Genomic DNA, 24,918 nt, shown 5'->3' on the forward strand with positions numbered 1-24,918 from the left:
AGGTAGGTGTAATGTGATGTATTATCCCCATATCCTGGCTGCTACTTAGGTGTCACAGCATAGCAAGTAACGCCATGCCACTATTTGTGGGGCATCACAGCTCCATCCCAATAGCTCCTTGCACAGTACCACCTGCATTCAGCCTGTTCATTTTTGCAATCCTCAAATTCAGTGATCAGCAAGCAAGCCGCGCAATGAGCCATCCATTGGTACCGCTGGAAAACCCTTTTAAAATTTCAACATAATGTGTCACTTTACTGGTATATTCACATAGAAACACAACAAACACTTCTAATAAAAATTTATGCTGCTTGTATCCACCACTAGAGGGAGCTCCCTGCATAAGATGCATCACTGAATCCAATGGATTCGGAATAAATGTGTCTGCAGTGAGCGCCCCCTAGTGCCATATTATAAATATACATATAAAACATACACATTTTATTACACAAGTGCTCAGTTTATTTATTCCCAAGTTTACCTTTGTGTTCCGCCTTAAAGGAAAACAGTAATTAATAAACTGCAGAAGTCACTTAGGGATGTGGGAAGAAACCTGCGATTTTAGCAAAAGTTGTAAAATCTGTCAGTAAAACAGAACTTCATTTACAGTGTAAGCCTCTTTAAAATATTGACTATTGGTGCAAATACACTGCTATACTCATCTCATGGGGATCCTGAGTTATAGCATGCCATCTTTACTATTCCCAACCAGAGCTGCATTCACAATTCTGCTTTTTTTTTTTTTTTTTTTACATTTCTGATCTCCCATGTAACAGAAATCCCCTGCTGGTTCAGTGTCTATGCTGAGCGTTTTCAGCTGTTTTCTTCCACGCCGTAATGCATTGTGAGATCCGCTGACCTCTTTAGTCAGTTTGGAGCAAGATACGTAAACGCTGGGCAATATAAAATGTGTCAGGATGTATAAAAGAAGATTATTACTTTACATTAAACATAAATGGGGGATTTCTAGTCACCATAAATAATTCTTAAAGATATATTTATACTTTTGTGGCTGTTTGTGGAGAGACCACAAGACAGATATAACCTCAATCCAAAAGTGGTCCATATGATCTATGATGACCCCCTAGTGGGTGGGCTATATAACCGGCCTTCTATGTCACTCTACTGCTAAAAATATTTATATGACTTAAAGGGGTTGTTCATTATTAGAAAAACATGGCTGCTTTATTTCAGAAATAGCGCCACATCTGTCCATAGATTGAGTTGATATGCAATACCACATACAACCACTGGATATGTGTGGCGCTGTTTTTTTTTTTTTTTTTTTTTTTAAGAAGGACACAAGATATCTTTCTAACCCCTATCATTTTTGGTTCAATTTATTAAATTTTAGAAACTTTATGAGGTGGTTGCTCTGGATTATGGTTGTAAGGGATACAAGTAATTTGAAGAAAAGTGATGGCAGTAAAACCGCTACCCCCCCCCCCCGATCACTATGTACATGGTCGCACCGACATCCGAGTCCTGAGACGCTGATCAGGTGGGAATACGACTACGCAGATATTCCAGAACGGCCGCCGTTCCTTTAGATAAAACAGCAGCTCGGGGGGTTCGGAAAGGATTTCCTTCCAGGTTCAGAGATCTGTGGACAAGAAAATATTCTTACTAAGACAGTACAGGAACATGCAAGACATAATATGACCCCTCTCTCTCTCAATTAGCCAGGACGAAGCTGCTCCAAAAAAATTAGCAAACATTTTGGGCGATCACGCGCTTGGTCTACTGCTGAGCAATCGACAGGCAATACCCTTGGCTATGACAGGGCGCCAGCAGGGGGCGCAGCCAAGAATTAAAGGGATTGACCATCGTCTCATAAGACAACCCCTTTTTAGACAAAAAGTATTGACAATATTGGTTACATAATTTTTTGCTTCTCACCTAAGACTTTCGCAGTTTCCCAGCTCCGGAGGGATTTGCAGGAGGTCGTTATTCTGGAGGTCCAGTGTGGAAAGTTTGGTAAGCTTGATCAGCTGGAGAGGATCGATGGATCCGATCTGATTGGTGCTGATGAGTATGGTCTCCAGGGTGGGGATCCGGTACAGAACATCAGGGAATGTTTTAAATCTAAAAAAGATGCAAGACGAAAAATCTGAATATCTGGCAATTTTACTACTTTTTGCTTTACCTGTAAGTACAATTTAGATGAAACTAGACTGTTATACCCTGCATGAGCGTGCACACAGCAGTGTAACAGGCTTAATAGGAAGTCTATGGGCACGCACACCGCTGTATGCACGCTCAGCCGGGAACAGGAGCTGGCTCCAATTGCTGCAGTCGGTCCTTGTGGTAAATCGCTCGTGTGCACTGGCACATAAACTTAATCGGTCCGTGTGCTCTCCACAGCGCAGAAGGATAGCCCAACACCAAAAAACACACACCCTTACCCTGATAATCGAGAACACAAGATCCTGGAATAGAATTATATCCTGGGACTTGACAGGACCAATCTTCCGCAGTAAAGGTCTCATCCGTCAGTAGAATACATACCACTGGCAGAGCGGGGAAAAGATTTACTGACCTGTTAAAAGAAAGGATGATGGACTGCAGCCGAATCAGCGCCTCCAGCTCGTCAGGGAGAGACACGAGAAGGTTATTCCTGAATTTAAAAAAAATAATAAAATAGATAACTAATATGAATTTATAGACTTAGCAATACATGGATATCACACCGGGCACTGAACATTAAACTGTCCCCTTGCAGGTTAGTGTCACCAGGTCACGTGCCGTTCTAGACCATGGAAGCCTATCCGGAGCCAACAGGGATGTGCGCTGAGGTTGCAAGACATTAGAGAAAGGGTCTTTTCCCCCCCTCGTCTAAAGGCTGTGGTTGCCCAACTCTGGAGACCACCACAGCCCATCATGGCGCATAGCACAGGGCCGCACTCGCCTCATGTCTAGGTGCGTCAGCTTCTGTAGCATGCACAGGTGGAGCGGGATTGTCGGGATTTTATTGAAGCCAAAGCTGACGTCGCACACCGAGTCTCTCAGTTCTACGATCCTGTGAATAAAGCACAAAAGTGAGATGATATAATCCGTGAACGCCGTCACTTAAGTTACTTTTAGGGTCTGAACTTCCTTTATTAAGATCCGACATGTGCCAGATTCCACGTTTTCCAATCCAAATACAGCTGTATATGTAAAAGCTAAAAGAAGCCAAGAATATGACACAGGGATCACACTGACATTAATGCATCTGAAACCTCTACCAAAGAGGGGTCCGAGGTCTGCAAAGACCCTCTATTCTGAAAATCATTTGTCATAAGTGATGGCATATTGCCAAGATCAGCCTCTGAGAAGCCCACCAATGCTGAGAATAAAGGGGCAGCAGTTGTGCCTGTTGCACGTCTTCTTTCCCACAGCGCCACTCCTGGTGATCAGGCTATTCATGGTAACACAGCGTTGCAGTGCAATGAAACTAAGTGAGGACACTGTGCTAGATCACCAGTTTACCCTCATGATCATTGGGGGTCCTGGAGGTGGATCTACCATGATCATACCGGTCACTTCTATATTCTCCTTAAAAAGCTTTTATGTAAACGGGGAGAAAATAACAGCGATTCTGGAGCGACAACTTACCAATAAATGCAAGGATGTGAATCTCTGCAGCGAGTTACACCCACTATCATCGCAGCGTTTTTCCCTGCACAGCGGCGCTCTGACCACCTGCTGTGCAGAGGACTAAAGCCGCCCCCCCGTGTCTGGTGCCCCATGCAAACTCCTCCTCTCAGTTTTGGAACAAGATGATGAAAAAATAAAAATAAACCAGCTCCAAGTGCAGCCGATAAAGCATCCCTGCAAGATAAAGACACCCGGGAGAAAACACGGGAATCTCTTGACACTAAGTGGGAAGGTTTTAAAATTCATGTCAAGGACTCTCGACGAGGCAGGCTCTCGACTCTGAAAGTGCTGGGAAATTATCCACCACTTTCCCCGCTGCTCGTAAAGATCTCAGAATATCATTTGGATTCTACTCCCCCCATATTTTACCAATTCTTACAATATCGCTGAGGTTCATGAACGCCGTTCACCTATAAGAGGCCGGTGAGGGAAACTTCAAGGATTTCCTAGAAAGATCCTTACACCTTACTGTAATTCATACAGAAGAAAGATGCATATATATTTATTATATACACTCGAGCTGCACATGATCGACCTCCGCACCATTCATTAATGATGGACTTCGCTATTTCCGGAAGCCTTATGGGCAATGAATGGAGCAGAGGTCCCGCTCCATTACAGGCCGACTGCAGAGCTCGATCTCGGGATTGTCGGGCCCTCCAGCGATGAGCAAGTTATCCCCCTATTTAAAAGGGACAACTTGTTTTTCAGGACTACATCTTTAAAATAATAAATGCACTTGCTCCGTCTGTTGTTCCAGGGAGCGCTAGGTATCAGCTTCTCTATGTCCTTTTATAAGTAGTGGAGAGACAGGTTTATACGGAACATCGTACATAAGATTTTACCTGGCAGGAACCTCAGTCAGCTGATTTTTGCTGAAGTTTACAATAGTGATGTGGGAGCTCCCGATGGCATTGAATACGGCGTCAGGGATGAGCGCTGCTTGCTTCTCGCTGCAAGAAAAATAATCAGACTTTAGCCTCTGTGTACCAGGTTCTGTCACAGCTTTTCTGCAATCTGTTCTGGGTCGCACATAAAACATTACATATATGCAAAGATTGGACTATGAGTCGTCAGAGACCGACTACACCGAGGTCTCTAATGTACAGAACAGAAAATATATCTTCTATCCGTTTATCCGACCGAACAGACACAGATTTTGCCTTTCTGTGGCTTCACGCTACATGATAATAGGACAATCACCTAACATCCCATTTCCATATGTGCTGTCATTAGGACGTCATACAGTGGGGTCACCCATTTAGGACCTCGGTCTATCAGACAATGCAGAGTCGCCAAGTCTCCACCTGTCTGGATATGTAAGATGGCGCTCACTTTGCAGCTTATGTCCCCAATGTCAGCTGCTAGTATCAAATATTACTGGTCTATCTAATGACATTAGATCATGTTCAGTGCATCCATCAGAAAAAATCAAGACGAATTAAAAAAAATGTATTACACTTGCATTCAAGGCACAACCAAAATTAATCTCCTACTTGGGTAAAACTTACCCCTTCCTTGGACTCCTTATACAAGTGCAACTATCCACCTCCAATCACACAAATAATGGCTGCTCGACCCCAAATCCCTTTCCTGGATTGAGCGTATCTAATCAATAAAATGGACACTTAACCTAAATATTATATTTATTTTGCTGTCGCCATGCTCCATTTAGACCCAGAGATATTAGGACCCAACTAATTTATATGAGCAGACACCTCGCATCAAAGAAAAACAAATGCACGGCCACAAAAGACTCGTGGTTCATCAGATCCACGTCTTTCCCGCTGCTATAAAGGTCACATCGGAGGTCTCCCTGTGGGTAAAGCATTGAGTCCTTTCTACATAAGTCCTTAAACATTCACGCTCTTTTCTGGTCTAAGAACACTCAGCCCCATCCTGCACCATCATACCATGGAGCCACCGCTATGTTCCCCCTGAGCCTCCAGTCCCCTCACTTTAGTTGGGGAATGGGAAAGGGTTGGGTATCTTTAAGACCCCTTAAGTCAGGCAGCTCCATCATATCAGATCAGCAACTTATCGAAAAGTATAAAAACTTCCTGGAGCGGTCACTGAGGACCTTCACCCCTAACTTTCAGATTATGGACCGTTAGGCGACTCCTCCGGTCGCTGAGGACCTGGAAGCCATTCAGGCCCCGTATTTCTCTTCACCCTTAACTTTCAGATTATGGACCGTTAGGAGACTCCTCCGCCCTCTGTCTTATTGGACGTCTTTGGTATAAAAGATTAGTACAAATTGCCTACTATGGTATTACAAGAAGAAAAATATTTCACTTGTACACCAATGACACCCTGCAGAGGGAACTGCTTTGTGCACCAAATCAGTTTTATATATTTTTATTTTTTTCTACAAAAAAACTGTCAAAAAAAAAAACCTACAGCGTTATCCTACCTGTACTCCAGGGTCTTCAATGTGGCGATGGCATGAGTATTCACAAGGGCATCGCTTGGCATCGTCATGGCCGTCACTGATGGAGCCTCTCCTGGCACAGACTTTGGATCTGCAACACAAGCGCGGACGTTATCCTCGGCACAAATATCTTTAGTTAGTTTTTGGGAGTCTTATAAAAGAGTAAGTGTGTTTTATATATTACATACACAGGTTACAGGTAAGGGACGAGTGTATGGCGCCAACCCAGGAGCCGAATCTGCTCGACACACACAGGGTGCTGGCTGTGTCATACAGCTGGCTCCAATGTCTCGCTGCAATAATCGGACCCCATCTCCGAACGCTGATAATTAACCCCCTGAAGGGTTTGTCAAATCTTCTGTCTGCAGGAGCGCACCGTTCCCAGCCTCCTGGTTTTCAGAGGGATGATGCGCTCCTGTTGACTGACAGTTCAGACCTGCCTAGAGCCTACGATTGGCATCTAATTACCTAGGAAAGCTGGTTACCTAGGCAATGACTCCAACTATAGAAATAAAAATAATCCCTCCGTTTTTAAAGAGGACTTTTTTTTATGAGATGTAAATTGTAATGTTGCTTGTTTTTTACAAGCACTTTGCAATTTTACCTTATTAAATGAGATTAAACAATCCCTTTAAATGACACTTTTAATATTAAAATAGCTTGAAAACAGTGCAGGTGTCCTTTTGTGCACACACCTGCCCCCTCCCCCTAAGGCGCAGAAAATAAGTTTGATATGACAGTAATGGCACTGACTTGGGAATCAAACTGCCCAGTCATTATTACCACCACCACCACCACACAATGACTGCCGTGTAAATCTAAATGAAAAAACAATGGTGAGACTGTCATTTTTTTTATTTATTTTTTTTACCATTTCGTGACACTTGGAATTCTTTCCTTACAATATATGGTAAAGTGAATGGTGTCATAAAAAAAAAAAAAAAAAACTTGCAAAAAAAAAACCCCAAAAAACAAGCTTTTAGGTGGATTAATGGAAAATTAAAAGTTTGGGCTTTTGTTAAAAGAAAGAACATAAGTGGAAAAATGAAAATTGGTAGCAAGAAGTGGTTAAATTTTATACATCTTAGGATTGCCAAAACTTTCCACCTTTGTTAAACACTGAGTGAACTTCACTCTAAAAACTCCACTGTAATATCCACGAGCGATATGCCAACATGCAAAACTCTGAATCAGGTAATGTCGTGACACTCAGCAATCGAATGAGGAAAAAAAAAAAAATTATATTATATTTATATTATATATATATATATATATATATATATATATATATATATATATATATATATATATATATATATATATATATATATATATATATATATATATATATATATATATATATATATATATATATATATACACATACATACATACAGTGCCTACAAGTAGTATTCAACCCCCTGCAGATTTAGCTGGTTGACACATGCGGAATTAACTTGGCATTGTGACATTTGTACTGTAGATCAGCCTGGAAGTGGGAAATGCACTGCAGCAAATTTTGTTTTTGTTTTGTTTGTTTTTTTTTAAAACTTAAAAGGTTAATTCAGAGTGTCATTTATTATTCAGCCCCTCAAACCACAAGAATTCTGTTTGGTCCCCCTAAAGTATTAAGAAGTAGTTCAGGCAAAGAATAATGAGCTTCACATGTGTGGATTAAAGATCTCTTTTGCCAGCCTTTTCTGACTATTTAAGACCCTCCTCAAACTTGTGAACAGCACTCAGACATGGTCAACATGGGAAAGACAAAGGAGCATTCCAAGGCCATCAGAGACAAGATCGTGGAGGGTCACAAGGCTGGCAAGGGGTACAAAACCCTTTCCAAGGAGTTGGGCCTACCTGTCTCCACTGTTGGGAGCATCATCCGTAAGTGGAAGGCTTATGGAACTACTGTTAGCCTTCCACGGCCTGGACAGCCTTTGAAAGTGTCCTCCCGTGCCGAGGCCAGGCTTGTCCGAAGAGTCAAGGCTAACCCAAGGACAACAAGGAAGGAGCTCCGGGAAGATCTCATGGCAGTGGGAACATTGGTTTCAGTCAATACCATAAGTAACGTACTCCACCGCAATGGTCTCCGTTCCAGACGAGCCCGTAAGGTACCTTTACTTTCAAAGCGTCATGTCAAGGCTCGTCTACAGTTTGCTCATGATCACTTGGAGGACTCTGAGACAGACTGGTTCAAGGTTCTATGGTCTGATGAGACCAAGATTGAGATCTTTGGTGCCAACCACACACGTGACGTTTGGAGACTGGATGGCACTGCATACGACCCCAAGAATACCATCCCTACAGTCAAGCATGGTGGCGGCAGCATCATGCTGTGGGGCTGTTTCTCTGCCAAGGGGCCTGGCCATCTGGTCCGCATCCATGGGAAGATGGATAGCACGGCCTACCTGGAGATTTTGGCCAAGAACCTCCGCTCCTCCATCAAGGATCTTAAGATGGGTCGTAATTTCATCTTCCAACAAGACAACGACCCAAAGTACACAGCCAAGAAAACCAAGGCCTGGTTCAAGAGGGAAAAAGTCAAGGTGTTGGAGTGGCCTAGTCAGTCTCCTGACCTTAACCCAATTGAAAACTTGTGGAAGGAGCTCAAGAATAAAGTCCACATGAGACACCCAAAAAACCTAGATAACTTGGAGAAGATCTGCATGGAGGAGTGGGCCAAGATAACTCCACAGACCTGTGCCGGCCTGATCAGGTCTTATAAAAGACGATTATTAGCTGTAATTGCAAACAAGGGTTATTCCACAAAATATTAAACATAGGGGTTGTATAATAATTGACCCACACTTTTATGTTTAAAATGTAATAAAATTCAACTGAGCAACATAACTTTTTGGTTTGTAAGATTTATGCTTCTGTTCATAAAACCTACTCTCGTTTGCAGTTTGAAGGCTCTAACTTATTTGCATCTTATCAAACCAGCTAAATCTGCAGGGGGTTGAATACTACTTGTAGGCACTGTATGTATGTATGTATATTATATATATATATACACATATATATATATACACACATATATATATATATATATATATATATATATATATATATATATATATATATATATATATATATATATACACATATATATATATACATATATATATATATACATATATATATATATACACACACATATATATATATATATATACACACACATATATATATATATACATATATATATATATATATATACACATATATATATATACATATATATATATACACACACACATATATATACATATATATATATATACACACACATATATATATATATATATATATATATATATATACACACACACATATATATATACATATATATATATACACACACACACACATATATATATACATATATATATATACACACACACATATACATACATACATATATATACACACACACATATACATACATACATATATATACACACACACATATACATACATATATATATATACACACACACATATACATACATACATACATATACACACACACATATACATACATACATATAATATCATCACTTACCAACCTGCTAGAAAATAGAATTACCTGGGACTTGCATTCTGCCTCTCAAATACTTTAGTAGTTCCTGGGTACCTTTCTAAAATTTGGAAATGGTACAAAATAATTAAAAATTAGATATTAGTTTCCCAGAGTTTCACCAATACTTGAAGAATAGGGAAACCCTGTTCTAGAGATTTTTGATATAATGAATAATATATGAATACATCTCTAAAAACAAACAGGATATATTAAGAAAATCAAACCAACTCCATCTCTTCTGAATATCAGGCAGCAGCGTCTGATCTCCGCAGATGGGAACCACCCGACTATAACATCTCAGAACTAATAAAACCCTTATCTACAACATGAGTATTAGATACAGGTCCAGGAAGACTACACCCAAAATGTCTGGTGTTACTCACGCTCAGCAGGTCCCTCCTGATGCCCCTCAGGGGATTGCCCTCCAGCTGAAGGGACTTTAAATTTGGCAGATTTGCGAGGGAACTAGGCAGACTGCAAGGAAAAAACAGCGAAAAGAGCAAAGAGGTCACATCCAAAACTTCCCAAAGAACGAACAAACAGCACTAAAGTTTTAGGCAGATGTGAGAAAAAAATATGCAGAGTAAGAAGATTCCAAAATTAGAAGTGTTAATAGTTTATTTTTATGAATTAAAAAAAAAAAGCAAAGTGAATGATCAAAAGACAAAATAAATCCCATCAGTAGTTGGTGACCGCCCGTCACCTCCATCACTTCTCTGTCCATTGTACACAGGTTATGGAGGATCTCAGCAGGAGGTTGTCCCAAACATCTTGGAGAACTGACCCCAGATCTTCTGTGTATGAGGCTTGTGCGGATCCTTCTGTCTCTTCATGTGATCCCAGACAGACTGGATGATGTGAGATGAGGACTCTGTGGGAGACAGAAGGATCTGCACAATCCTCATGCACAGAAGATCTGGGCTCAGTTCTCCAAGATGTTTGGAACAACCTCCTGCCAAAGTCTACCTAGAAGAATTGATGCGGTCACCAGCTTGCAGGGTGTTTTTATTTTTGTTTCCAATTTCTGACCATTTCTCTATGTGGCTCACCTTCAGGAGCTTTGCTATGTAAGCTGAGGAAGACCCCTATACTGATGCCTCACCCCACTAAGATGTCCTGGTGTCGTCTCTCTTACTCGTGTTCTTGTCTCGGTCATTCCTTAGTAAATTCTCCTGATTTGGTGGCCCCCAGAGTTTGCAGATACACATCACATAACACTACGGTCATGTCTCTCACCTGCCCAGGTCATTATTGGACAAGTCCAGCCGCTCCAGTCCTTTCAGTAGAGCGATTTCATCAGGTAGGATCTTCAGCTTATTATCCCGCAGCTCCAATATGCAGAGACAGCTCAGGTGAGACAAGTGCTGGGGGCCCAGCGTCTGTATCTGATTGTGACCGACGTGCAGCTCCTGAAGGGTTAATGTGGCGTGGATTAGATTATCAATTAATAAGAATTAATAAAATGTCACACGACGGCCCACAAGTCTCATCCATTACGGGGTGTTAACACAACTTATGACCTTCGCACAGGACAGGCGATCACTGGTGTCCACGTGGCCTTCAGAGACAATGAGAACAGATGGGGAGGTGCAAGGTCCAGGGCCGCTCCATGCAACCTCTGCGGCACTGACGGAGATATTAGAGTTCAGCGCTCGCTATCGCTGTCAGTCTCAGATTTTCAATGGAGCAGGGTCTTGTAATCACAGCACCGGTAAAGGAGCGGACAAAACCCCTCAGGACTGGTGCAACCCAAATAATCACCCAACGTGTGGAGCGGTCATACGTGGTCATTCAGTAAGGCGCCCGCACACACACACACACACACACACACGTCACCCTCCTTCAGGAGCGCCCGCGCACACGTCACCCTCCTTCAGGAGCGCCCGCGCACACACACACGTCACCTTCCTTCAGGAGCGCCCGCGCACACACACACGTCACCTTCCTTCAGGAGCGCACACACACGCATCACCTCACCTTCAGGAGCGCACACACACACACACATCACCTTCCTTCAGGAGCGCACACACACACATATCACCTTCAGGAGCGCACACACACACACCTCACCTTCAGGAGCGCACACACACACACCTCACCTTCAGGAGCGCACACACACACACACACCTCACCTTCAGGAGCGCACACACACACACCTCACACCTTCAGGAGCGCACACACACACACCTCACCTTCAGGAGCGCACACACACACACCTCACCTTCAGGAGCGCACACACACACACCTCACCTTCAGGAGCGCACACACACACACCTCACCTTCAGGAGCGCACACACACACACCTCACCTTCAGGAGCGCACACACACACACCTCACCTTCAGGAGCGCACACACACCCCTCACCTTCAGGAGCGCACACACACACACCTCACCTTCAGGAGCGCACACACACACACCTCACCTTCAGGAGCGCGCACACACACACCTCACCTTCAGGAGCGCGCACACACACACACACACACCTCACCTTCCTTCAGGAGCGCACACACACACACCTCACCTTCCTTCAGGAGCGCACACACACACACCTCACCTTCCTTCAGGAGCACACACACACACACACCTCACCTTCCTTCAGGAGTGCCCACACACCTCACCTTCCTTCAGGAGCGCGGCAACACACACACCTCACCTTCAGGAGCACACACACACACACACCTCACCTTCAGGAGCGTGGCAACACACATACCTCACCTTCAGGAGCACACACACACACACCTCACCTTCAGGAGCGTGGCAACACACACACACACACACACCTCACCTTCCTTCAGGAGCACACACACACACCTCACCTTCCTTCAGGAGCACACACACACACCTCACCTTCCTTCAGGAGCACACACACACACCTCACCTTCCTTCAGGAGCACACACACACACCTCACCTTCCTTCAGGAGCACACACACACACCTCACCTTCCTTCAGGAGCACACACACACACCTCACCTTCCTTCAGGAGCACACACACACACCTCACCTTCCTTCAGGAGCACACACACACACACCTCACCTTCCTTCAGGAGCACACACACACACACACACACACACACACCTCACCTTCAGGAGCGTGGCAACACACACACACCTCACCTTCAGGAGCGCACACACACACACACCTCACCTTCAGGAGCGTGGCAACACACACCTCACCTTCAGGAGCGTGGCAACACACACACACACCTCACCTTCAGGAGCGTGGCAACACACACACACACACACACCTCACCTTCAGGAGCGCGGCAACACACACACACACACCTCACCTTCAGGAGCGAGGCAACACACACACACACCTCACCTTCAGGAGCGTGGCAACACACACACACACACACACACGCCTCACCTTCAGGAGCGCGGCAACACACACACACACACACCTCACCTTCAGGAGCGCGGCAACACACACACCTCACCTTCAGGAGCGCGGCAACACACACACACACACCTCACCTTCAGGAGCGCGGCAACACACACACACACACACCTCACCTTCAGGAGCGCGGCAGCACACACACACACACACCTCACCTTCAGGAGCGCGGCAACACACACACACACACACCTCACCTTCAGGAGCGCGGCAACACACACACACACCTCACCTTCAGGAGCGCGGCAACACACACACACACCTCACCTTCAGGAGCGCGGCAACACACACACACACACACCTCACCTTCAGGAGCGCGGCAGCACACACACACACACCTCACCTTCAGGAGCGCACACACACACACCTCACCTTCAGGAGCGCGGCAACACACACACCACCTTCAGGAGCGCGACAACACACACACACACACACACACCTCACCTTCAGGAGCGCACACACACACACACACCTCACCTTCAGGAGCGTGGCAACACACACACACACACACACCTCACCTTCAGGAGCGCGGCAACACACACACACCTCACCTTCAGGAGCGCGGCAACACACACACACCTCACCTTCAGGAGCGCGGCAACACACACACACACACACACCTCACCTTCAGGAGCGAGGCAACACACACACACACACACACCTCACCTTCAGGAGCGTGGCAACACACACACACACACACCTCACCTTCAGGAGCGTGGCAACACACACACACACACACACACACCTCACCTTCAGGAGCGCGGCAACACACACACACACACACCTCACCTTCAGGAGCGCACACACACACACACACACACACCTCACCTTCAGGAGCGTGGCAACACACACACACACACACACACACACCTCACCTTCAGGAGCGTGGCAACACACACACACACACACACCTCACCTTCAGGAGCGCGGCAACACACACACACACACACCTCACCTTCAGGAGCGCACACACACACACACACACACCTCACCTTCAGGAGCGCACACAAACACCTCACCTTCAGGAGCGCGGCAACACACACACCTCACCTTCAGGAGCGCGGCAACACACACACCTCACCTTCAGGAGCACACACACACACACACCTCACCTTCAGGAGCGCACACACACACACACCTCACCTTCAGGAGCGTGGCAACACACACACACACACACACACCTCACCTTCAGGAGCGCGGCAACACACACACACACACCTCACCTTCAGGAGCGAGGCAACACACACACACACACCTCACCTTCAGGAGCGTGGCAACACACACACACCTCACCTTCAGGAGCGTGGCAACACACACACACACACACACACACCTCACCTTCAGGAGCGTGGCAACACACACACACACACACACCTCACCTTCAGGAGCGCGGCAACACACACACACACACCTCACCTTCAGGAGCGCGGCAACACACACACACACACACACACACCTCACCTTCAGGAGCGCGGCAGCACACACACACACACCTCACCTTCAGGAGCGCGGCAGCGCACACACACACACACCTCTCCTTCAGGAGCGCGGCAGCACACACACACACACACTTCACCTTCAGGAGCGCGGCAACACACACACACACACACCTCACCTTCAGGAGCGCGACAACACACACACACCTCACCTTCAGGAGCGCGGCAACACACACACACACACACCTCACCTTCAGGAGCGCGGCAACACACACACACACACCTCACCTTCAGGAGCGCACACACACACACCTCACCTTCAGGAGCGCACACACACACACCTCACATTCAGGAGCGCGGCAACACACACACCTCACCTTCAGGAGGGCGGCAACACACACACCTCACCTTCAGGAGCACACACACACACACACCTCACCTTCAGGAGCGCACACACACACACACCTCACCTTCAGGAGCGCGGCAACACACACACACACACCTCACCTTCAGGAGCGCGGCAACACACACACCTCACCTTCAGGAGCACACACACACACACACCTCACCTTCAGGAGCGCACAAACACACACACACCTCACCTTCAGGAGCGCGGCAACACACACACACCTCACCTTCAGGAGCGCGGCAACACACACACCTCACCTTCAGGAGCGCGGCAACACACACACCTCACCTTCAGGAGCGTGGCAACACACACACACACCTCACCTTCAGGAGCGCGGCAGCACACACACACACCTCACCTTCAGGAGCGCGGCAACACACACACACACCTCACCTTCAGGAGCGCGGCAACACACACACACACACCTCACCTTCAGGAGCGCGGCAACACACACACACCTCACCTTCAGGAGCGCGGCAACACACACACACCTCACCTTCAGGAGCGCGGCAACACACACACACCTCACCTTCAGAAGCGCGCACACACACACCTCACCTTCAGGAGCGTGCGCACACACACACACACCTCACCTTTCTTCAAGAGCGCGCACACACACCTCACCTTCCTTCAAGAGCGCGCACACACACACACACACACACCTCACCTTCCTTCAGGAGCGCACACACACACCTCACCTTCCTTCAGGAGCGCACACACACACCTCACCTTCCTTCAGGAGCGCACACACACACACACACCTCACCTTCAGGAGCGCACACACACACCTCACCTTCAGGAGCGCGCACACACACCTCACCTTCCTTCAAGAGCGCGCACACACACACCTCACCTTCCTTCAAGAGCGCGCACACACACACACACACCTCACCTTTAGGAGCGCACAGACACACCTCACCTTCAGGAGCACACACACACACGCCTCACCTCACCTTCAGGAGCGCACACACACCTCACCTTCAGGAGCGTGGCAACACACACCTCACCTCACCTTCAGGAGCGTGGCAACACACAACTCACCTTCAGGAGCGTGGCAACACACACACCTCACCTTCAGGAGCGTGGCAACACACACACCTCACCTTCAGGAGCGTGGCAACACACACACCTCACCTTCAGGAGCGTGGCAACACACACACCTCACCTTCAGGAGCGTGGCAACACACACACCTCACCTTCAGGAGCGTGGCAACACACACACACCTCACCTTCAGGAGCGTGGCAACCCACACCTCACCTTCAGGAGCGTGGCAACACACACACCTCACCTTCAGGAGCGTGGCAACACACACACACACACCTCACCTTCAGGAGCACACACACACACCTCACCTTCAGGAGCGTACACACACACACACACACACACCTCACCTTCAGGAGCGTACACACACACACCTCACCTTTCTTCAAGAGCGCGCACACACCTCACCTTCCTTCAAGAGCGCGCGCACACACACACACACACACACACACACACACCTCACCTTCAGGAGCGCGCACACACACACACACCTCACCTTCAGGAGCGTGGCAACACACACACCTCACCTTCAGGAGCGTGGCAACACACACCTCACCTTCAGGAGCGTGGCAACACACACCTCACCTTCAGGAGCGTGCGCACACACACACACACCTCACCTTTCTTCAAGAGCGCGCACACACCTCACCTTCCTTCAAGAGCGCACACACACACACACACACACACACACACACACACACACACACACCTCACCTTCAGGAGCGCGGCAACACACACACACACCTCACCTTCAGGAGCACGGCAACACACACACACACACCTCACCTTCAGGAGCGCGGCAACACACACACACACACCTCACCTTCAGGAGCGCGGCAACACACACACACACCTCACCTTCAGGAGCACGGCAGCGCGCACACACACACACACCTCACCTTCAGGAGCGCGGCAGCGCGCACACACACACACCTCACCTTCAGGAGCGCGGCAGCGCACACACACACACACCTCACCTTCAGGAGCGCGGCAGCGCACACACACACACCTCACCTTCAGGAGCGCGGCAGCGCACACACACACACCTCACCTTCAGGAGCGCGGCAGCGCACACACACACACCTCACCTTCAGGAGCGCGGCAGCACACACACACACACCTCACCTTCAGGAGCGCGGCAGCACACACACACACACACCTCACCTTCAGGAGCGCGGCAACACACACACACACACCTCACCTTCAGGAGCGCGGCAACACACACACACCTCACCTTCAGGAGCGCGGCAACACACACACACCTCACCTTCAGGAGCGCGGCAACACACACACACCTCACCTTCAGGAGCGCGGCAACACACACACACACCTCACCTTCAGGAGCGCGGCAACACACACACACACCTCACCTTCAGGAGCGCGGCAACACACACACACCTCACCTTCAGGAGCGTGGCAACACACACACACCTCACCTTCAGGAGCGCGGCAACACACACACCTCACCTTCAGGAGCGCACACACACACACCTCACCTTCAGGAGCGTGGCAACACACACACACCTCACCTTCAGGAGCGTGGCAACACACACACCTCACCTTCAGGAGCGTGGCAACACACACACCTCACCTTCAGGAGCGTGGCAACACACACACCTCACCTTCAGGAGCGTGGCAACACACACACCTCACCTTCAGGAGCGTGGCAACACACACACACCTCACCTTCAGAAGCGCACGCACACACCTCACCTTCAGGAGCGCACACACACACACACACACACACCTCACCTTCAGGAGCGTGGCAACACACACACCTCACCTTCAGGAGCGTGGCAACACACACCTCACCTTCAGGAGCGTGGCAACACACACCTCACCTTCAGGAGCGTGTGCACACACACACACACCTCACCTTTCTTCAAGAGCGCGCACACACCTCACCTTCCTTCAAGAGCGCGCACACACACACACACCTCACCTTCAGGAGCACACACACACACACCTCACCTTCCTTCAGGAGCGCACACACACACACCTCACCTTCAGGAGCGCGCGCACACACACACACCTCACCTTCAGGAGCGCGCGCACACACACACACCTCACCTTCAGGAGCGCGCGCACACACACACACCTCACCTTCAGGAGCGCGCGCACACACACACACACCTCACCTTCAGGAGCGCGCGCACACACACACACACACACCTCACCTTCCTTCAAGAGCGCGCACACACACCTCACCTCACCTTTAGGAGCGCACAGACACACCTCACCTTCAGGAGCACACACACACACCTCACCTTCAGGAGCACACACACACACCTCACCTTCAGGAGCGCACACACACACACACACCTCACCTTCAGGAGCGCACACACACACCTCACCTTCAGGAGCGCGGCAACACACACACACACACACCTCACCTTCAGGAGCGCGGCAACACACACACCTCACCTTCAGGAGCGCGGCAACACACACACCTCACCTTCAGGAGCGCGGCAACACACACACCTCACCTTCAGGAGCGTGGCAACACACACACACCTCACCTTCAGAAGCGCACACACACACACCTCACCTTCAGGAGCGCACACACACACCTCACCTTCAGGAGCGTGCGCACACACACACACCTCACCTTTCTTCAAGAGCGCGCACACGCACACACACCTCACCTTCCTTCAGGAGCGCACACACACACCTCACCTTCCTTCAGGAGCGCACACACACACACCTCACCTTCAGGAGCGCGCACACACACCTCACCTTCAGGAGCGCGCACACACACCTCACCTTCCTTCAAGAGCGCGCACACACACACACACACACACCTCACCTTTAGGAGCGCACAGACACACCTCACCTTCAGGAGCACACACACCTCACCTTCCTTCAGGAGCGCACACACACACACACACACACACACACACACCTCACCTTCAGGAGCACACACACACCTCACCTTCAGGAGCGCGGCAACACACACCTCACCTTCAGGAGCGCACACACACACACACACACACACACACACACACCTCACCTTCAGGAGCGCACACACACACACCTCACCTTCAGGAGCGCGGCAACACACACACCTCACCTTCAGGAGCGCGGCAACACACACACCTCACCTTCAGGAGCGTGGCAACACACACACACCTCACCTTCAGGAGCGTGGCAACACACACACACCTCACCTTCAGGAGCGTGGCAACACACACACACCTCACCTTCAGGAGCGTACGCACACACCTCACCTTCAGGAGCGTGCGCACACACACACACCTCACCTTTCTTCAAGAGCGCGCACACACCTCACCTTCCTTCAAGAGCGCGCACACGCGCACACACACACACACACACACACACACACACACACACACCTCACCTTCAGGAGCACACACACACACCTCACCTTCCTTCAGGAGCGCACACACACACCTCACCTTCCTTCAAGAGCGCGCACACACACACCTCACCTTCCTTCAAGAGCGCGCACACACACACCTCACCTTCCTTCAAGAGCGCGCACACACACACCTCACCTTCCTTCAAGAGCGCGCACACACACACACACCTCACCTTTAGGAGCGCACAGACACACCTCACCTTCAGGAGCACACACACACACCTCACCTTCAGGAGCACACACACACACCTCACCTTCAGGAGCAAACACACCTCACCTTCAGGAGCACACACACACACACACACCTCACCTTCAGGAGCGCGGCAACACACACACCTCACCTTCAGGAGCGCACACACACACACACACACACACCTCACCTTCAGGAGCGCGGCAACACACACACCTCACCTTCAGGAGCGTGGCAACACACACACACCTCACCTTCAGGAGCGTGGCAACACACACACACCTCACCTTCAGGAGCGCACACACACACCTCCCCTTCAGGAGCGTGCGCACACACACCTCACCTTTCTTCAAGAGCGCGCACACGCACACACACACACACACACACACACACACACCTCACCTTCAGGAGCGCGGCAACACACACCTCACCTTCCTTCAAGAGCGCGCACACACACACCTCACCTTCCTTCAAGAGCGCGCACACACACACCTCACCTTCCTTCAAGAGCGCGCACACACACACACACACCTCACCTTTAGGAGCGCACAGACACACCTCACCTTCAGGAGCACACACACACACGCCTCACCTTCCTTCAGGAGCGCACACACACACACCTCACCTTCAGGAGCGTGGCAACACACACCTCACCTCACCTTCAGGAGCGTGGCAACACACACCTCACCTTCAGGAGCGTGGCAACACACACCTCACCTTCAGGAGCGTACACACACACACACCTCACCTTCAGGAGCGTACACACACACACACACCTCACCTTTCTTCAAGAGCGCGCACACACCTCACCTTCCTTCAAGAGCGCGCGCGCACACACACACACACCTCACCTTCAGGAGAGCACACACACACACACACCTCACCTTCAGGAGCGTGGCAACACACACACCTCACCTTCAGGAGCGTGGCAACACACACACCTCACCTTCAGGAGCGCGCACACACACCTCACCTTCAGGAGCGTGCGCACACACACACACACCTCACCTTTCTTCAAGAGCGCGCACACACCTCACCTTCCTTCAAGAGCGCACACACACACACACCTCACCTTCAGGAGCGTGCACACACACACACACACACCTCACCTTCCTTCAAGAGCGCGCACACACACACACACACACACACACACACACACCTCACCTTCAGGAGCGCGGCAACACACACACACACACCTCACCTTCAGGAGCACGGCAACACACACACACACCTCACCTTCAGGAGCGCGGCAACACACACACACACACACCTCACCTTCAGGAGCGCGGCAGCACACACACACACACCTCACCTTCAGGAGCGCGGCAGCACACACACACACCTCACCTTCAGGAGCGCGGCAACACACACACACACCTCACCTTCAGGAGCGCGGCAACACACACACACACACCTCACCTTCAGGAGCGCGGCAACACACACACACCTCACCTTCAGGAGCGCGGCAACACACACACACACCTCACCTTCAGGAGCGCGGCAACACACACACACCTCACCTTCAGGAGCGTGGCAACACACACACACCTCACCTTCAGGAGCGCGGCAACACACACACACCTCACCTTCAGGAGCGCGGCAACACACACACACACCTCACCTTCAGGAGCGCGGCAACACACACACACCTCACCTTCAGGAGCGTGGCAACACACACACACCTCACCTTCAGGAGCGTGGCAACACACACACACCTCACCTTCAGGAGCGCACACACACACACACACACACACACACACACCTCACCTTCAGAAGCGCACACACACACACCTCACCTTCAGGAGCGCACACACACACACCTCACCTTCAGGAGCGTGGCAACACACACACCTCACCTTCAGGAGCGTGGCAACACACACACCTCACCTTCAGGAGCGTGGCAACACACACACCTCACCTTCAGGAGCGTGGCAACACACACACCTCACCTTCAGGAGCGTGGCAACACACACACACCTCACCTTCAGAAGCGCACGCACACACCTCACCTTCAGGAGCGCACACACACACACCTCACCTTCAGGAGCGCACACACACACACACACACACACACACACACACACACCCCTCACCTTCAGGAGCGTGGCAACACACACACCTCACCTTCAGGAGCGTGGCAACACACACCTCACCTTCAGGAGCGTGGCAACACACACACACCTCACCTTTCTTCAAGAGCGCGCACACGCACACACACACACACACACACACACACACACACACACCTCACCTTCAGGAGCACACACACACACACACCTCACCTTCCTTCAGGAGCGCACACACACACCTCACCTTCCTTCAGGAGCGCACACACACACACACACCTCACCTTCAGGAGCGCGCGCACACACACACACCTCACCTTCAGGAGCCCGCGCACACACACCTCACCTTCAGGAGCCCGCGCACACACACCTCACCTTCAGGAGCGCGCACACACACACACACACCTCACCTTCAGGAGCGCGCACACACACACACACACACCTCACCTTCAGGAGCGCGCGCACACACACCTCACCTTCAGGAGCGCACACACACACACACACACCTCACCTTCAGGAACGCGCACACACACCTCACCTCACCTTTAGGAGCGCGCACACACACACCTCACCTTCAGGAGCACACACACACACACCTCACCTTCAGGAGCGCGCACACACACACACACACCTCACCTTCAGGAGCGCACACACACACACACACCTCACCTTCAGGAGCGCGGCAACACACACACCTCACCTTCAGGAGCGCGGCAACACACACACCTCACCTTCAGAAGCGCGGCAACACACACACCTCACCTTCAGAAGCGCACACACACACACCTCACCTTCAGGAGCGCACACACACACACCTCACCTTCAGGAGCGCACACACACACCTCACCTTCAGGAGCGTGCGCACACACACACACCTCACCTTTCTTCAAGAGCGCGCACACGCACACGCACACACACACACACACACACACACACCTCACCTTCAGGAGCACACACACCTCACCTTCCTTCAGGAGCGCACACACACACACACACACACACCTCACCTTCAGGAGCGCGCACACACACCTCACCTTCCTTCAAGAGCGCGCACACACACACACCTCACCTTCCTTCAAGAGCGCGCACACACACACACCTCACCTTTAGGAGCGCACAGACACACCTCACCTTCAGGAGCACACACACACACACACCTCACCTTCAGGAGCGCGGCAACACACACGCCTCACCTTCCTTCAGGAGCGCACACACACACACACACACACCTCACCTTCAGGAGCACACACACACACACCTCACCTTCAGGAGCGTGGCAACACACACCTCACCTCACCTTCAGGAGCGTGGCAACACACACACCTCACCTTCAGGAGCGTGGCAACACACACACCTCACCTTCAGGAGCACACACACACACACACCTCACCTTCAGGAGCGTACACACACACACACACACCTCACCTTCAGGAGCGTACACACACACCTCACCTTTCTTCAAGAGCGCGCACACACCTCACCTTCCTGCAAGAGCGCGCGCGCACACACACACACACACACACACACACACACACACCTCACCTTCAGGAGCGCACACACACACACCTCACCTTCAGGAGCGCACACACACACACACACCTCACCTTTCTTCAAGAGCGCGCACACACCTCACCTTCCTTCAAGAGCGCGCACACACACACACACCTCACCTTCAGGAGCGCACACACACACCTCACCTTCAGGAGCGCGCACACACACCTCACCTTCAGGAGCGTGCACACACACCTCACCTTCAGGAGCGTGCACACACACCTCACCTTCAGGAGCGTGCACACACACCTCACCTTCAGGAGCGTGCACACACACCTCACCTTCAGGAGCGTGCACACACACCTCACCTTCAGGAGCGTGCACACACACCTCACCTCACCTTCCTTCAAGAGCGCGCACACACACACACACACACACACACCTCACCTTCAGGAGCGCGGCAGCACACACACACACACACCTCACCTTCAGGAGCGCGGCAGCACACACACACACACCTCACCTTCAGGAGCGCAGCAGCACACACACACACCTCACCTTCAGGAGCGCGGCAACACACACACACACCTCACCTTCAGGAGCGCGGCAACACACACACACATACCTCACCTTCAGGAGCGCGGCAACACACACACACCTCACCTTCAGGAGCGCGGCAACACACACACACCTCACCTTCAGGAGCGCGGCAACACACACACACCTCACCTTCAGAAGCGCACGCACACACCTCACCTTCAGGAGCGCGCACACACACCTCACCTTCCTTCAGGAGCGCACACACACACCTCACCTTCCTTCAGGAGCGCGCACACACACCTCACCTTCAGGAGCGCGCACACACACCTCACCTTCCTTCAAGAGCGCGCACACACACCTCACCTTCCTTCAAGAGCGCACAGACACACCTCACCTTCAGGAGCACACACACACACACACACACACACACACACACACACACACCCACCTCACCTTCAGGAGCACACACACACACCTCACCTTCAGGAGCACACACACACACACGCCTCACCTTCCTTCAGGAGCGCACACACACACACCTCACCTTCAGCAGCGTGGCAACACACACCTCACCTTCAGGAGCGTGGCAACACACACACACCTCACCTTCAGGAGCGCACACACACACACACACACACACACACACCTCACCTTCAGAAGCGCACACACACACACCTCACCTTCAGGAGCGCACACACACACACCTCACCTTCAGGAGCGTGGCAACACACACACCTCACCTTCAGGAGCGTGGCAACACACACACCTCACCTTCAGGAGCGTGGCAACACACACACACCTCACCTTCAGGAGCGTGGCAACACACACACACCTCACCTTCAGAAGCGCACGCACACACCTCACCTTCAGGAGCGCACACACACACACCTCACCTTCAGGAGCGCACACACACACACACACACACACACACACACACACACACACACACACCCCTCACCTTCAGGAGCGTGGCAACACACACACCTCACCTTCAGGAGCGTGGCAACACACACACCTCACCTTCAGGAGCGTGGCAACACACACACACCTCACCTTTCTTCAAGAGCGCGCACACGCACACACACACACACACACACACACACACACACCTCACCTTCAGGAGCACACACACACACACACCTCACCTTCCTTCAGGAGCGCACACACACACCTCACCTTCCTTCAGGAGCGCACACACACACACCTCACCTTCAGGAGCGCGCGCACACACACACACCTCACCTTCAGGAGCCCGCGCACACACCTCACCTTCAGGAGCGCGCACACACACACACACACCTCACCTTCAGGAGCGCG

The 24,918-nt window shown here is 50.6% G+C and overlaps 1 protein-coding gene across 1 annotated transcript in view; it reads right to left on the reverse strand.

Annotated features, from left to right (window-relative positions):
- Positions 1-439: 439 nt before the first annotated feature.
- Positions 440-24,918, reverse strand: part of LRRC40 (leucine rich repeat containing 40) — a 38,619-nt gene continuing 14,140 nt past the window's right edge. The window contains exons 7-15 of the mRNA XM_073643884.1: positions 10,890-11,062; positions 10,037-10,127; positions 9,660-9,711; positions 6,053-6,161; positions 4,485-4,592; positions 2,909-3,019; positions 2,540-2,617; positions 1,900-2,085; positions 440-1,603 (exon numbers count right to left, since the gene is read on the reverse strand). Of these exons, the coding sequence (XP_073499985.1) occupies positions 1,498-1,603; positions 1,900-2,085; positions 2,540-2,617; positions 2,909-3,019; positions 4,485-4,592; positions 6,053-6,161; positions 9,660-9,711; positions 10,037-10,127; positions 10,890-11,062 (1,014 nt within the window). The 3' untranslated portion in view covers positions 440-1,497. The remainder of the gene's footprint in view (positions 1,604-1,899; positions 2,086-2,539; positions 2,618-2,908; positions 3,020-4,484; positions 4,593-6,052; positions 6,162-9,659; positions 9,712-10,036; positions 10,128-10,889; positions 11,063-24,918) is intronic.

Source organism: Phyllobates terribilis, unplaced genomic scaffold (assembly GCF_046119375.1).
Source record: "Phyllobates terribilis strain yellow unplaced genomic scaffold, ASM4611937v1 Scaffold_8__6_contigs__length_399053987, whole genome shotgun sequence".
Taxonomy (NCBI): Eukaryota; Metazoa; Chordata; class Amphibia; order Anura; family Dendrobatidae; genus Phyllobates; species Phyllobates terribilis.